The sequence below is a fragment of the Onychomys torridus genome, chromosome 14, assembly GCF_903995425.1.
Source record: "Onychomys torridus chromosome 14, mOncTor1.1, whole genome shotgun sequence".
Taxonomy (NCBI): Eukaryota; Metazoa; Chordata; class Mammalia; order Rodentia; family Cricetidae; genus Onychomys; species Onychomys torridus.
Window position 1 is genome coordinate 42,347,436 of NC_050456.1, and position 17,190 is coordinate 42,364,625.

Sequence of the window (17,190 nt, forward strand, 5' to 3'; positions counted from 1 at the left end):
GGGTTGGTGACTAGTTAGACTACAGTCTATTGCAACCTTGTAACCTTGGTACTTTAATAAAGACACTGAAGTGCTGAGGAAACAGACCAAACTCACTAACTGTTGTTACTGTGTGTAGATTATCCCAGCATGTCGGCAAGAAAGACATTAGTCCATTCTCAGAAGGTCTCTCTGCCCACTGCTGTTGCTTAGAGGCAGGCGACAGACTCTGAACAAAAACTGAGACATAAACTAAAAGGTAAAACTTCCCCTTATCTCTGATCTCTATGTGCGTCTAAGGTTTGGGAAATTATGACAACTCAAATGTAGGCATTTACTGCATTTTTTTAAATTAAGAATGCTTTGACAGGGCTGGACACATTCTTTGACTAGTATCCACACATATAAAAATGCAGATATTTAGAGAATAAACAGCTAACTGGCTCTTTTGGGAAAATGGGGCTCTGTAAAACCAAGTGCTGGAAACAGGCTGACTCAGACACTGTTAGCAAAGTTTCCCGGAGGGAATTTCTTAGGGGAAACGTCAATGTCATCTGTGCATTTTGCTTTGATAGGAGACCTCCATTAGCCCATGTCTTAAGTGCTGGCGCTCTCTCTCTCTCTCTCTCTCTCTCTCTCTCTCTCTCTCTCTCTCTCTCTGTATCCTTACTCTAGAGATGACCTGAGAAAAATAGAAAAACTCCAAAATGACCTTGGAGTCTATAATCCACTTAGAGTAAGTGAGATTTTTTTTTTTATTTTTAGGCAAAACACAGAAGACAAAGGAACACTGAGTATAATCCAGAACTAACCAGTGAGGTGTTTAATTCCCAGGACCTGGGCATGGCTCTGAACTACAGAGTTCCTCTTGGATGCCTCAGACTTCTGTTTAGATGGTTCAGGCTTATTATGATGGGGATAACAGATAACTAGAAGAAGCCCGCAGAAGCACTGAGAGTGAGATTTGGAAAGATGCCTCCCACTCCTTTCCTATCCTAATTTCCAATGCTAATGCTGGCCAAGCGTTATGTTTAGCCCATTGCCAGAAACATTCAGTAGTTCCCCTCCAGAGGCTGGTCCTGTAGACTCTCCTCACTTCCTGTAGGGCACACATCCCTTTGGCACCATATAAGGCCACAGGACTAGACAGAAAAGGGCCGGCTGTCCTTTCTCGGTTTGCTTTCTCTAAGCCAAAGAGAAGTTCTAACACTGGCCAGGAAAGAAAATGGCTACCTCCCAGCAACTGAACATCTTCAGAGAACCAGCATTTGTGCTGACAAGGTCTATGCCTTCTTGTAAGACCTGTGTGTCTGTCAGAAGGAATGAATCGTGAGGAGACAGGCCAAGATATCACCTCACCCCCTCCACTTATTTATTTTTTAAATAAACTTTTATGTGTATTTGATACTGAACACCACGATGGTATAGGTTGCTTACAGACAGTGAAATACTTACAATGAAGCGCATTAACATACAGTAACAGTAATCTAACTTTTCTTTTTTAACAAGAACAGCTAATACCTAGTTCTTGAACAATACCCCACCCGATCTAATACATTTTCATTAGTTGTAGATCTCGTATGTGTCTGTCCATGTTCTTTTTATCAACAGCCCAATTATGTGGCTCATTCCAATCAGCAGGAAAGCCACAGAATCTGTCCATTTGATAATAACAGTAATAATGAAGATAAGGCTAGCATTTACCTATATATAGAGCTTGTATGCCCTCCAACATTGATCGATTTTGTTAGGCCTGAGAAATAGTTCAGTGGGTAAAGGGTTTGCTGTCTAAGCATGTGAGCCTGAGTTCAATTTCTCCAATCCCCACAGAAACAGCCAGATGTGTTGTTGGCATGTGCTTGTAATATCAGTTCTGACAGGAGGGAGTGGAGTAAAGAGATGCCATTAGGAGAACTTGTCCCAAGAAAACAAAGTAGAAAGCTCCTGAGGAGTTATATTTGAGGTTGACATCTGGCTGGCCTCCACACACATACCTACCCATGAGAACAGGAACCCCCCCCCCCCCCCCCCCCCACATACACACAAAATTGGATTTTTGTTTTGTTTTGTTTTTCAGCACTGGGAATTGAAGCCCCAGGGTCCTGTGCATGCTCAGTAAGCCCTCGACCACCAACCTGTATCCCCTGATCCTCCTCCTACTTTGCATTTGGAGACAGGGTCTCATAAAGTTGCCTAGGCTGCACTTGAACTCACTGTGTAGTCCAGACAAGCCTTGGACTTGTGGTCCTCCTGTCTGTCTCCCAAGTAGCTGCACCACCCTGCCCAGCCACAGAGTTCACTCTGGGAATCCTTTTCTCTGTGTGGGTGCTGTGTTTCCAATGTGAACCCAGATATGCCCCCAGGTGATCTGCCCCTGACCATCGCTACTCTAAAGGCTCTCTGGTTGTGATTAGGAACTTACTAAGTAGGGAACCGACTTCTGATTCCACCTCAATGGAAATAGTTTTTCCTGCTGTCTTCATGTACCTGCCCTGCAAGTAGCCAGACAGGTAGACGGTTGCCCAGACCATCCTCTCCTTAGATTCTCAGAATCCCTCCATACCCGTGTCTTTCATTTTGTTTGCGCACTTGCCTTTTGAGAAATTCACTGTAAGAAAAGTTTTTCTTTGTTGACTTTCTGGGGCTGGGAAGCACAGCCACACAAACATGGTTTTCTGTGGATCTGCCCTTGGCTTTCTGTACTAGGAGAGCCAGAGGAATGGAGTTTGTGGACCCTGTGACCCTCTCTGAGCTAGCAAGCCCAAGTTCCGTTCTTCTGGGTTGTTAGAGCTAGGCCCAGCAGCCAGGACGCCCCTTGCCACCCATGATCAATCACTTCCCAGAGTCTGCCTCAGCTCCCTGACCCACCACTCTGCTCCACTCCGAGCTTGTCTACAAATTCAGCAGTGCCAGGTGTCACGGAAGAGGCGTCTTGGCAAGGAGAGTCAAGAAGGAGGTTTTCTTGGCAAGTACAGAATACATGTACTGTAAAGAGCTGCTAAATACATTGGTGTTGTTTCAGCCAGGGAATTTCAGCCCTGGGGTACTTGGGGGGTGGAGGGATGTGGAATGCTAAAATACACTTTATAAGTCTGAACTGTCAGCCTGATGGCTCATTTATAGACATATCCTTTAAAAAAAAATTTGTGGCTATAGACGTTTGTAAAGTCGTGTCCTGTCTTTATGATTGCTTTTTCCTGCTGTGAGACAAGGTGCAGGGAAACCTCTCCATCCCTTTGGTCAAGTTTAAGTTGGTTCCCTGTGTTCATAGCACTAAAGGTGGCCGCACACTGCCTGCCTGTCAGGGAAGTGGATTCTTATGACGATGGAAACCAACACTGAGTCTGTGGAAAATTGTTTCTGAGTCCCTGGCCCTGTTTAAAAGAGAGTATAGAAACCCGACTCACACAGAAGCCGCTTTCGGAATTCCCATCCCACGTAGCTGTGGGAAGGAGGTCGGAAGGGGCTTGAGGAGGAGAACCAGGGCTGGGTGAAAACGTCTGACGTCATTCATTGAGGCGGAGCTTTGCACTCGGATGCCAGTTCACGGATGCCAGGTTCTCGCTGTCAAGGAGATATTCCCATAGACGGAGTAAAACCAGCAGGATGAGCATGGGACCTCACGAAGGGTTAGGAATATTGATGCTGAGGGCCCTCCTCTACACACTTCATTTGGTTCTGGCTGCAGGGAAACCTTGTGGGGCCACTGAAAATATAATCAACACCCATGATGACCGTGTGTACTACGGGCAGTAGGTAGTGTCGGTGGTAATAGAGTGAATCTATAACAACAGGTTCAGAATCCCGAGAACCACAAAGCTTCAGGTCCTCTAAGGAAATAACGTTTACAAAAGAATACACCTTTGCAGCCTTTTCCCGAAGAGACCCTTCACAGACCTGCCAGTGGTGGTTTTTCCTCTAGTCCTGTATTAGAAATGGTGGCCCTAAATAGCACGAAAGTGAGAGGAAACAGAAGGCCAGAACAAGCTGTTCTACAAGGCCCTGAAAGAAACTCAGAATAAAGGAAAACAAACATTCTTGAGCACATAAGTTCTTAATCTTTCTCTTTGATCACCCCTTCCCTCCCATGGCCTTTCTTCCTACCTATAATGCCCACAATCTTAGCATAATTAAGAGGCTGTTGAAAGTGTAATTTTATATCCTGTCCTTACGCTTACATCAGGCTGTAACTATTTTTCAGAACGCAGAAGCTACAAATGAGGCGTGCAAAGATCTGACTACATTAAAATATGAAAGTTATCACGCACAAGACTTAAAAAAACAAACTACACAGGAGCATTCACGACCAATATAACCAAATTGTTCTATCCACAATACATAAAGAACGTCTTAACATAATCCAAAAGATAAACAGCTCAAGTTTTAAAATGAATAAAGTGTGGGTCAGCAGGAAAAATTACAGTCATTAAATGTTATTTAAACTTCTGTACTTTGACATATCATTTCGATATGAAAATATCTTAAATACCCAGTGTGTAAGTAATATCCTTAGCACCACTGTTTCAAGGAGCAAAAATAAAATAAAATGAAATTTGAACAATTGAAATGTCTACTGGGACGCGATAAGTTCCACTCTGGCTTACTCTATAGAACAAATTATGCAAATCCATCATGGAGAATGAGATAGACCCATAACTTGTGAATTTGACCTTCCCAGACAGTTGCTGAATGAGAAAAACAGATCACTTCATGGCACCACGTTAATAAAACCTGGGAAGTAGGAGGCTATAGGAATATGAAGCCATCATTCTTCCCCCATGATTTTTTTCAATGATAGAAATATTTGGAAGTCAGAAAAATAAAAAAAAAATATTTTCAAGAGGCATAGAAATCCTACTACAAGTATTTCTCTGCATTTTTAGTCATAAAACTTTGGCGACGTTCACAAAATTATGTAATAAAAACATTATTTAGCTATTCCACTATTAATATATAATCAGTTAGCTTGTTTCCAAGTATTGTTATTAAACATGATGCAGTAACAAACATTTGTAAAATAAAGTACGTCTGTTTGTGGTCACATCGAGCAACACCACCACTCAGGGAGATTGTAAGCCTAGATGGAGACCTACAGGGTGGCTGTGACTGTAGATTCAAAATTCTTTTTGTTGTTTTGGGTTAGTTAATTCATTTTTGCTTTGTTTTGTTTTGTTTGTTTGTTTGTTTGTGACTGGCCTCATACTCCAGGCATTCTTTCTGCCACAGCATCCCAAGTGAGAGAACTATAGATGTGGGCCACCATGCCTGGTGGCATCTTCACAGGACTCTAAATGGCCGCATAGAAGTGGAGCATGGGGACCCACTCCCAAAACCTCAGCCGTGCCCCTTACGCTAGCTATAATCCCTCACTAGTATTAGTGATCTCAGGGTGAAAAAAGAGCAGACGTCTCCCCTGAGGACACTTTCCTTAGCTCTCCCAGGTCCTCTTACTGTATACCTCTCTCAGGTGACTGAGTTCATCCACTCAAAGATAGGGATACATTCTTTCTTCCAGCTGTTAGCCATGTGCGTTCAGATGCCATCAACCATTACTGCTCTGGAGTCTAAAAATAATAAATAACCATTTCCAAAACAAACCCTGTGAGTCAGGACGCTGCCGTCTCTCTGCATTTGACTTACAGCTCTCCACTGCCAAACCCATTTCTCTTCTACATCCACAACTGTTCGAAGGTTACCACTCTCTGTACCTCCTACCTCAACTCTAATCCACGACACCCTGACTTTTCTTTCCTTTTGACACTCCGTTCCCTTTCTTACTGATCTTTCTAGGTTTACCCTCATCCTCTCTAATCCGAGTTTGAGATTGTAAAATCACCAACCCTGTACCACCCGTGTTCTGTGTTGGGCTTCGAGTAGTCTCTTCTCTTACTCTTGGGTAAAGAGTCAATTCCTCTCTGGAACCTACCTCATCTGGCTCCTCAAATCTCATGACTCCTTCATGCCCAGTCCCCTTCCCAAGACTCCAGGCACACTGGCCTGTATTGTTTGATTATACCAAGCAACTCAGCAGGTCCTGGAGTTCTCTCCAGCCTGACTCCCATGCCTTTCTCTCCTCACTTGGTTAATAACCTTCACGGCTCAGCTTGAGCCCCTTGCTTCCTCTTTCACACCCCTATGTTTTCTCTTCAACTCACTCATCACACTTCATAATTAGAATCCTAGCTGTCTTTATCTGATTGTCTGCCTCTATCCCCAGATGTGAGAGAGCAGTGCTGTTGTGGTTAGGTGGGTGGGTGGGGGAAGGGATGGCCATCTGGCATTGGATGACACATGATAGGCACTCAGCATTTAGTGCAGGCTGAAACCAAGTTTTTACTCTTGCTAGTTCAGTGACATTTCAAAATGCATTCACCAAGTGAACACAGGAATCTTGCTTTAAAAATTTTTCAAATCTAAAGCCAGACACTCAAAACTCAGCCAACCCTAACTAGCTTGGGGTTGAAATAAAGCTTTTTTTTTTTTTCAAAACAAACAAACAAACAAACAGAAAGCTTTGTTTTGAAATTAATAGTCCAAATCCACACTCTTGGCAAAAGCTAGCTACTAACACCCCACACATCAGCCTCTCCTTCTCAGAAGAGGGTACCAGATCGTCTTCTGAATATTGAACAGTAAGGAAATATTGCTGTGCACCTTTGAGTTTGGATGACCTGAAACCCATTGAACTCTTTCCCTATGCACAAGCCAAGGAGGCAGAGGGTGTCTGCAGAATGTTGACGTCACATTCTACACTGGTGTGACTCAAATAGCCACTTTGTCATCTCAGAATAGTGATCGATTTTCTCAGACGGTTATGAATTTCAAAATGCAATGTCTCCTCAGGAACATTCTCCTAAGAGGAGACCAGTGGCCTCATGACATAGAAGGGGCAGTTCCAAGTTTCAACCCTTGCCCCTGGCTAGCAGGAGGATCATGGGGCAAAGCCTACCTCAAAGGGCTGTTTTGAGGATAAAATAAGATAAGTTAACGCATAAAAAGTGCATGGCATTTGATGGGCATTTAATTTATGTTGTTACTGATAACACTGTTATTCTGACTGTCCACCAAAACATTTTTCAGGCCCACAGACTCCCCTCCGCCTCGTCTCTCTCTCACACACACACAACACCCCAAATGAACAACAAAAAGCAGAACATTGATGGACAATTCACTATCAACTATTTCAAGATAAGTGGGCTTGCCAGGGTGGTGGTACACGCCTTTAATCCCAGCACTTGGAAGGCAGAGGCAGGTAGATTTCTGTGAGTTCTAGGCCAGTGTGGTCTACAGAGTGAGTTCCAGGACTGCCAGGGATACACAGAGAAACCCTATCTCAAAACAAACAAACAAAAAAGATAAGTGGGCTCAATGCTTTACTAAATAATCATCTTTTTGATTCAAATAATAGAGCACAGATGAGTTGAGTTCATGTATTGAATTTGCTTCAAGATAATCTGAAAAGGGATGGGTCAGCAAGGGAGTGAGAAGATGTACACACAGGACAAGACAGGGCCTGCCATCAGGAGCTGCTGGTGGGGAATTATGAGCTTGGAGTTGCGTTGTCCCTATACTTCTGGCTTTCTGTGACAATTTCATCAATAACTAGAGACACACACATTGCCAATGTGAATGGACTCTCTGACTGTGAATAGCCTCCTAGATTCATTCTTATTCAGGAACCAGTCCCCTGTCCCCTGCTCACTTCCTTTATTTCTTTTGGAGGAACAACTGAGCCCTGGTGAACTAAGCAAGGACTCAACACCATTCTGTCTTATTTCTCTGGGGGGATAGCTCAGGGTGGAAACAAAATAAATCCAATTTCTGAATCTTCTTTGTCCTCAACCACTTGGGAATTCTCTCTGAAACTACTGTGGGCATTTTAAGTAACCCTGCTTACCCAGCAAGAACAATGTACCTTTCAGGCAAGTGGAGAGGATAAAATAACTCTGCCTCCCTGCCTTTGCATGCCAGACAAAAGCCTTAGCTATTAAATACCAGTGCTCAGGGAGCTAATGACTGGTGAGCTGGCATCGTGTGTTTGGCATCTTAGGATCTCAGCCTGTGCCCTGTGTGAACTTGTAATCTTCATCCTGTAGCTGTGTTAAGTTTGGTGTGGTGTTATACGTTGGCATCTGAAGCTGAGGAATCTCCAAAGCAGAAAACTGACCTCTTCGGTTTTGCAGGTTCCAGTCAGAAGCCATGGAGTCATATTGGTTTTTTGCATTTGGTCCCCTCACTCCAATAAAAGTGTGGTCGATTCCCAGTGTGGACGCTGGCCATGGCTGGTCGTGGCTCAGTAGCGCTGGGTTTGTTTGACTGCCTTCTTAATGTTCAACTCTTCCTTCTGGATGCAAGCCAGCAGGGACAAAGGCGCTGCTCGGCCCTCCTGGCCCCGAGTTTCTACTTCCAGATCAGTTTCCTTTCTCCAGTTTCACTCAGAGGAGGGATTTGAACTTTTGTTTCAGGTTTCTGATTTTCCCTCTGGACTTTGTCTCAAGGTGCGTGACACACGGCCATGCCGCTCACTTTCTTCAGAACAAGGGTCTCAGTGAGTCTTGTGGAACGTCTTTCCTTCTCCCTAAAAAAAAAAAATCAGCCAGGCTCTGAATTGTTCAGGGCAGCCCGTGTTAGGCATCTGGAATCCACCCATTTCCCTCTTTGGCACCTGTGGCTGGACCGAATGAAAGGAGTCAGGTTCCTGGAAAGGACTAACTAAGGCTTGGGTTTTGATAAGGGAAAGGAGGGTGCAGGACAGAGCCTTCTAGAAGCCAGCGCAGGGGTGCTGTCATAGAAGTCTGAACTGAGTAGTCTAAAGACAGTTGGACATTAGTATGTCTGTCTCAGGATAGCAGGACAGACTTCATAGTGGACATATGAGCTTCTTGAGCTCAGGGCAGAGCTGATTTTATATTATGCTTATTAATGGAATCGTCTTGGAATCCCAACATGAGATGATTTTTTTTTTTTTTTTGCATTATTAGATAACACCTGATATAAAAAACCCACTGCAGCATTTTCCTCAGGACTCACAAAATTAGACTGACATGTCAGGTTCAAGCTGTATAACCACCCCTCCCCACACACACACACCTTTGTGGCCCCAGGCATCTTATGACCAGAATGAGTCACATCCCTTGTGTTGCTCAGGTGTGTCGCCCAAAAGCTGTCCCCGGACTCACTGTGTGGAGGAGATTGCCACGGAGGGCTGGCAAGCTGATGACCAAGCACTTTTCTCCCCTTCACTGATCCCGCCACCCATGACAGCTGCTGAGTCATAAGCAATGAAGCCTCCGCCTACCTGGGATGTTAGTCACAAGCCCTCTTGAGCAATCAGCTCGGCTGTAAAAGACCGTTGTGGGTCCCTGTTGGCACTTGTTGCTGTTACCCAAGATCCTTTTCGAGACTTCAGTAGGCATAACGGCTTCAGGGAAGTTCAGAAACCCAATAACCTTGTTTGGGAATCGTAAGTGAGAGTGTTCAGAGTTCAGGCCCACACAGGCCTGCACTGCTGAGCCTTGCAGGCCCGCCCCGGTCCCTGTAGTCTTGCCGTCTCCTGTGCCTACCTCCCTGCTGATCTCTCCTCAGCCAGAGGACTCCCCACTCCCTAGAGTTTTGTTGTTGATCTCACAGGAACCAGGTGACAGGTGTTAAAGGGACCTCCTTCGTCAGAAACCAGGATGGACAGCTAGGAGAGGCCACATGCCTGGCAGTGGTCTCCTCATGTGAAAAAACGATGTCATCTTCACTCTCCATACCCCACAGTGCTCCCGGGGAGTCCAGTATGCATTCACACTGTTGTGCTCATGTTTGGGACACTGGAGGAGGGCGTGGGGGAGGGCGGAGCAGAGAGGAGATGGCATCTGTAACCACAGTCCACTGAAAACAGTGGCTTCTGTGGAAGGAGATTTCTGTGTGAAATAGGAATGGATGGTACTGGCCCCGGGGCAGAGGAAGCGTGCCTTGCCGAGGTGAGCACAGAGGTACTCAACACACCTGGGTCTTATGTCCCTGATCCCGAAGACAGCTGTCAAAGAACACAGGAGCGGAAGGAAGGCCTGAGCCAAGAAAGTTCTGCTGTGTTCTCTGCAAAGCATTCTTGGAAAACGGGGCTTCGTTTTCATTCCTGGGCCTTTTTTTTTTTTTTTTTTTTTGACCGCCCTTGTAAGGCGTAGCAGATGGGTTGTGCCAACTCGCAAGGGACCACAGCTGGCTACGCCGGTTCTGTCTTCCCCTCCCTCCTGAGCCACAGTGTGATCCAAGCTGGACAGAGGCTAGCCTTTTCCTTTTGACCTCACAACCCAGTGGCCTTTTCTCGGATCAGGGATAGGGAAACAGACCCATGACCCACCTACCGTGAGTGTAAGACTCTGGAGAACCATCAGCTCCATAGACTGAAGACACTACAGGAAGTGGGGTAAAGTGACCCAAAGCTAGAGTAATCGCACTGATTGGCAGTTACCTGCCTATCTCCAGCTCTGAGAAATCTCCACATCACCCAGCATCCCTACTTGATGTACTACCTTCTTCCCACCCACAGTCCTGTGGATCGCCTCTGAGCACATCATTCCTTTAAAAAGCAAAGCATCCACATCTCCCACGTGCTCTTTGCTTGGCCTGGGTGGCAGGAACTGCTGATGATCGGCAGGACTCCTTTCCAGCCCTAGCTCATTGCAGCCTTCCTCGGTAACAGTGCCCAGGCTGTGGTTAGTGATTGACAGCTGGATGCTAGAGCCTGCACCAGGAGAAGTTGTGTTAGGACACTATTGCCTTTGGCCTGCTGATAACTGTCGTCAGCCCACAGTGAGGCGCGTGCTTGCCTACACTGAAGGTTGTTGTTTTGTTATTACAAACAATCCACTTTCCTGCCGTGGCTTCTTCTCTTAAGAGGTTGGGAGAGGGGTAGAAAGGGTCTTTATCTGAGATCCCCATGGTCTAGGCCTTCCGTGGTCTTCCTGCTGTTTCCTGAGACACCTCACCTTCAGCCCTTGCTGATTTGATTGCGCTTCACAACATCTCTGCTTCCCCTGCCCTTCCTCCACCTACCCCTGACTGGCTGCTCCATCACCACCACCTGGTTAAGGTGTCAGCCTCCCCCAAGATGTCCCAACTGCCCCAGCTGATTTCTTCCTGGTCTGCAGGGAACCTGTTCCTCCCTCACCAGGCTGCTGCTTCAGTTCAGCATAGTAATTGAATAGTAAAACTCTTTCACGTGGCCCTAGGCTGGCCTAGCTTCAAAGACCTGGCTCTCTCTCCAGCCCGTGGCATTTTCTTCGTGGCTCTCTGTACTCCCCGGCTGGCTGCACTCCAGGCTGTGGTCTTCTGAGTCCACTTGCTCATCCATACCTCCTTGCCTGCTGCTGGGCGCCTGTTCGGTCCGTCTGCCACCACAACCTTCTCACACCCTCCTTCTACCGTGAAGCTTTACCTCTCTCCTCCTGTTGAAAGGAGTTCATTTTTTTCTCACTTGTTTTCTCTCACAATAGTGAGTTTCTATTTCTGCTGTCTCCCTGATATTATCTAGTGATTGATTTTTTTCATCTGTGTGCATGTGACACACACTCTCTCCCTCCTCCTTCTGTCCCTCTCTCCTTCCCTCCCTCTCTCTTTCCCTCCCTCTCTCTTTCCCTCCCTCTCTCTTTCCCTCCCTCCTTTCTTCCCTCCCTCCCTCCCTCCCTCCCTTTTTCCCTCCTCTTCCTTCCCCCCACCATATGTTTCATAAATATTTATTAAGGACCCCGTGCTAGGCATAATAGTGAACCAAGCTTACCAGATGCCTTTCTGCATGGAGCTGCAGATCTATCCCATATGTGTGCTCCTGTTACAATGTGAGCTCCTTCTGAACATATTTCAGACATACCTACGTGTTCTCACTCTGTAGCCCAGGCTGGCAGTGAGTTCACTATGCTGCCTAATCTGGCTTCAAACTCCGAAGCTTCCTGCCTCTTCCTCCAGAGTACAGGAATTACAGGTGTGCACCCCACCTGGCTATGAGCATCCAAACTCTGAATACCTGTCATAGTCCCTGGAACACAGCTGCCACTAGTTCCATGAAGGACCACTGAGTGAACGCCGATGGGCAGAAATGAGTACTGATATGGAAGATGGAGTGTTGGTAGGTGGATTTCTTATGGGTACAAAGTACCTAGAAAACCAAGAACGTCACATTCTTCCCTCAGTACCTAAAATGTGGCCTCCTTTCTTCTATGTGGCTAGCCCATTCATGAGGACTCACCTTCTAGGTCCCTGGTGCACGTTCTGAGAGTTGGTGTACAGTTGTTGTTGTTGTTGTTGTTGTTTGTTTTTGTTTTTGTTTTTGTTTTTTAATAATCCCAATAACCCAAAGAAGTTTGTTCAGAAATGTTTTAGTATGCTCGGAAAGCCCGTGTAGTCACTGTGGTCTGGCTGACTATCATGTGCTGTTCTTGATTTTTTTTTTTCAGAGACTTGAAACTGGACAATGTGCTCTTAGACCACGAAGGCCACTGTAAACTGGCCGACTTTGGAATGTGCAAGGAGGGTATTTGCAATGGGGTCACCACAGCCACCTTCTGTGGCACACCCGACTACATTGCTCCAGAGGTGAGTGCACCTGCTTGGTGTGGCTTTGGAAATCTGAGCTCCGCTTAGCCCTGAATGGAAATATGACCAGTTGTTATTCTATGCTGCAGTATCATGGGCAGGGCTGAAGCTAACACCTCCAGGCTCACAGACAGCAGCTCGTTGAATGAATGGTCATTGAAAAAGCCCACATTGCATCTAAATCAGAGTTTAAAAATATTACAGAGTTTTTTATTGATTCACTTATGGTTATTTCTTCTGCTCTTTAATCTCTACCCAGTGATTTAATTCTAGCCCCTGTAGCAAATCAAAAGAAAAGTAGTTACACCTCCTCCCTACAGATGAATGAGCCCAGTGTCCTTCCCCCTCCACATTAGATAGTTCTAAGCCATCCCTGTTTGAAATATGTGTATGTCATTGTCTTGCAAATCATAAATTCTGGGCCACTTAGAAGAGGAGGCACCTAAGCACATGCTCTGTGGAGATAAATGAAACATGCATGCCAGCACAAGAGACTTGCTTTTTTGTTTGGCTATCTCCTAATCCCTAGTCAGGAAGAACACCTTTGTAAAGCACATGCACGAGGCACCTCTCACCGGCCCCCTTTGTACAGATCCTGCAGGAGATGCTGTACGGACCTGCAGTAGACTGGTGGGCTATGGGCGTGTTGCTCTATGAGATGCTGTGTGGACATGCACCCTTTGAGGCAGAGAATGAAGACGACCTTTTCGAGGCCATACTAAATGATGAAGTTGTCTACCCTACCTGGCTCCACGAAGATGCCACAGGGATCCTCAAATCTGTAAGTCTGACTTACCCAACCAGCTTCTGGCCTATCACACATGAACTGGCCTCACAGGCCTCTTGTGTCTTTTCTCAATATCTTCTGTGAGGACATTGCCACCACCAACTATAATTGGTGTGTTTCAGTCTGGAGAAGCACGAATTTCTCTCAGGCTGTTTTCTTCTTACACCATTAATTCTGAGACAACTTCAATGTCAACTGGGGGTCGGGGGCCATTGCCAAAGTCAAGGGTTTCTAGTCCTTAGAAGTTGAGTGCAAGTGAAATGAGATACCCCCTTCCTGTAGTCAGGCCACACGAGGGTCAAGTGAGGGTCAGTCCCAGTCAGTTGTGTTTCTGTTGGCAATGTCCAAGGACCAGAACAGGGGAGACTTCCTCTCAGAGCTGAAAGAGGGCACTTTAAAACCTCCCTAGGTCTCTGGGCCACCATGGCAGCTTTTTACACAAGACCAAATGCCGAGCTCTGGTTTCTGGTATAACATGAAAAGGTGTCACTATGAGGAAGTCTTCAAGCTCCTGTGCCCCCGTGCCTTACGTTGAAGTAAGAAAGAACATGGATTTGATGCCCTTAGATTGAAAATAAAACAGTATATATGATTCCGTAACCACATTAGTTGAGTTCAAAACTCATATTGCTGCCTACTATATGCAGAGGAGATGTGAAAATGAATTTTAGAATATACGCTTTAGTGAAAATTAGGGCAAAGCATCCTCTGTTGAATAATGTCTATAGGATGTCTATGGACCTTTATCCCATGAGTATTATCCTCAACTTATGTTTCTTTAATTTGCTTTTGTGAAATTAGATACCCTTTACATGGGTTTGAAACAAAAAAATGAAATGTGGTAAATATTAGCTGCCATACGAAAGTCTTGTCATCGTCCCCCCTACAAGATGCTCCAGACTATAATCATTACTATTTTGAGAATATCTGTGCAGGTCCCTGCATACTGGGACTGAAGATGTGGTTGTCCTGGAGAATTTTGTGCATCACCCAAAGTGGAAGGCTCACAGAAACCCTTCTAGGGTGAATATTGTCAGTGTGCATCACAACTCATAATATGATAACAGGAGCTCAGGAGCCAATAGTCCCTGCCCCCAAATTGAGAAAACACTCATGTCACATAGAAGTGAAAATAAAAGACTTTGGGGTTCTACCAAATGTCTCCAGTCTAGCTTATTTTCCATAAGAACAATTCATTTAAATAGTTAGAAATTTTAGAGTGAGGAGGAGTGTTACTTTTATAACTTTATGCGTGAAAAGTCAGGGAGAAGGGCTTATCTCTGCAGACTCAGGCCATGAAGTTTCTTAACTTCCTGGAAGGAGGTGGACTCACCTGGACTGGCCGCAGTTAACCTGCATAAGAGGCTGTGGTGACACTGTCTCACTATGCTCAGAGCACAGCCTGCTTGGCATTGTTACTTCCCAGTGCTGTGACCCAGAATCCAGTTCCTTGTGATTCTCAAGGCATTCGGGGGCCCGTGGCCGACAGCAGCCACCATTATCTGACTAATGGCTTTTCATGGAGCCTGTGTCGTGTTCCATTACTGCAGCAGCTTCGACATTTTTATTATTTAGTAAAAGAAAGACCCAGCATTTGTAATGCAAAAGAAAAAGAAAAAGCTAGTTCAAGCTGTAAAGGTCACTATGCTACCACTGAGGGCCGGAGATAAATGTTGAGGTCTAGGAAGCGTCTGGAGAGCCCTTCACTTTCTGACTAGGTGGCTTTTGCATTTGCTTCTCAGAATTGTCTCCCTCACCCTTTTTAGAAGTTCCCAATCTTAGCCTGGTACCTAGGATCCTCTTGAAACTCTTCCTTCAGCTAAAGTGGAGTCTGCAGATCACCTTCTTAGCCAAACTTTCTGGAATCAAGAGTGGTACCGAGAGAGGTTGAGTCCCATGGAAGTATTAAGACTGTTTCTCCTTAAAAAGAAAAACTCAATATAAGTACACAGTAAATATTTTCAGTAACTAGCCTTTGTCATCAGGGACATCTCCACAGACTCATTGTTCTGACAGCAAACAGCCTCCAGTGCCCCCACTAGCTTCAGTGATGTCGACTGGGGTGCCCCCTCTCCTTGCAGACGCACTTTTTGCAGAAGGACTGTGAAGCCTGTCACTCCCTCTCTGCCATTTCTCTAACACCAGTTACTCTGTTGGCTGGAGGCAGCACCTGAGGTCACCTTGGGGTGTCATCTCCATAGTAAGGAGCAGGGATCCAGGCTGACAGTGGCCTTCGTGAATCTCCAAATGTAAAGCGGAGCTGATGAAATGGAACCCAGAGGGCTCCTGCTAGGATGAAATTCGCTACTATATGGAAAACCTTCCAGGCACGCAGCAAGCATACTCCTCTTCACACCTTCAAAGAATCAGGCTCAAAGTAACTGTAAAGACACCTGAAAGTTGTCAGGCACAAATTACTACCAAAAACCTTCACTGGGAGGATTTCTGGGGCAATTTTGTGTATTTTAGTCTCCCTGCCTGAAACTGAGAAACCTAAGTGCTACCGTTGAGAACACTGGGCTAGATTCTACAGAGGGCTGAAGCATTTAAATGGAAAAGTAACCATGAAAACCCTTAGGGACACTTAGGAAATGCAAATCAGAAAAACTGGGCTTGGTGGCCCACACCTGAAATCCCAGCATTCTGGAGGCAGAGGCAGGAGGCTCACTCTAAGTTCAAGGCCAGTCTGATTTATATGAGTTCCAGACTAATCAGGGCTTCACAGAGAGATCTTGCCAAATAATAATAATAATAATAATAATAATAATAATAATAATAATAAGAGGGGGAGGAGGAAAAGGAAGAAAAAGAGGGGGAGAGAGATAAAGAAGAGATCTATCTGAGGGCAGATCTGGGCTCTTTCCAAGAATGGTTGTGTAACCTTGGTCAAGGTCAGTCCCCTCACCTGCAACCTCAGGATAAATGCCCTCTAAGATCTGTAGGGATGCTGGGAGAGGGGCTCAGCAGCATGTGTGCCCAGGAAGGGACCTCTACTACACACCCTGCTAGTGTTCTGACCGCTGCATCTACAAAATGACATTAGACTCTAGGACGATGTGACTTGGTGCCATAAGAGTACTGTTTGCCTATCAACTCCAGCATCATAAACCATCATGATAGCTTCCCAATTCTCCTCACATCTTGGCTTAATTAAACCAAGATAGATCCTTTACTGTTGGACAAAGCCTTAGACATTGTCGCATTTGGCCACCTTATTTTGTAGATGAGAGAAAGAAGCCCAGAGAAATATGTTCCACTAGAGGCCACATAGCACATTACTCTAATAAAGTGAAAGCTCCCTGGATTGCGGATGAGGGTGTAAAAAGATAGAGCCAGTGTGAAAAAAAAAAATGATGGTAGGCAGTTCCTCAAAAAATTAAAGGTAGAATTACCATTGGAATGAGAGATTGGACTTCTGAGCACATACCCAAAAGAACCAGAAGCGAGGACTCCTTCATAGCAGCATTATTCACAATATCAAAAAGTAACGCCAATCTAAGTGTTTATCAATAGACAAAAAAAAAAAATGGGGATATCCATGCAGTGGAATATTACTCAGACTTAAAAAGTGATTTTTGATACATGCTATAATCTAGGAAAATCTTGAATATATTATGCTGAGTGAAATGAGCCAAAAAGAAAAGACAAATATTATGTGGGTTTTTTTTTTCCATCTGCACAAAGCACCTAAAATAGTGCAGTTCAGAGAAAGAGCTGGGAGGGTGATGGTCTCAGGGGGTTGAGGAAGGAAGAATGTGTAGTTCATGGGAAAAAATGTGAAGTTAGAGTTTTAGAGAATGAAACATTCAGGAGAAGGCTAGAACGTGGTGTAGATGTGAATGTGC

General features: G+C 45.3%; 1 protein-coding gene across 1 annotated transcript in view; it reads left to right on the top strand.

Annotated features, from left to right (window-relative positions):
* Nucleotides 1-17,190, top strand: part of Prkch (protein kinase C eta) — a 199,651-nt gene that overhangs the window by 162,435 nt on the left and 20,026 nt on the right. The window contains exons 9-10 of the mRNA XM_036205636.1: nucleotides 12,420-12,558; nucleotides 13,151-13,339. Coding sequence (XP_036061529.1) covers nucleotides 12,420-12,558; nucleotides 13,151-13,339 — 328 coding nt within the window. The remainder of the gene's footprint in view (nucleotides 1-12,419; nucleotides 12,559-13,150; nucleotides 13,340-17,190) is intronic.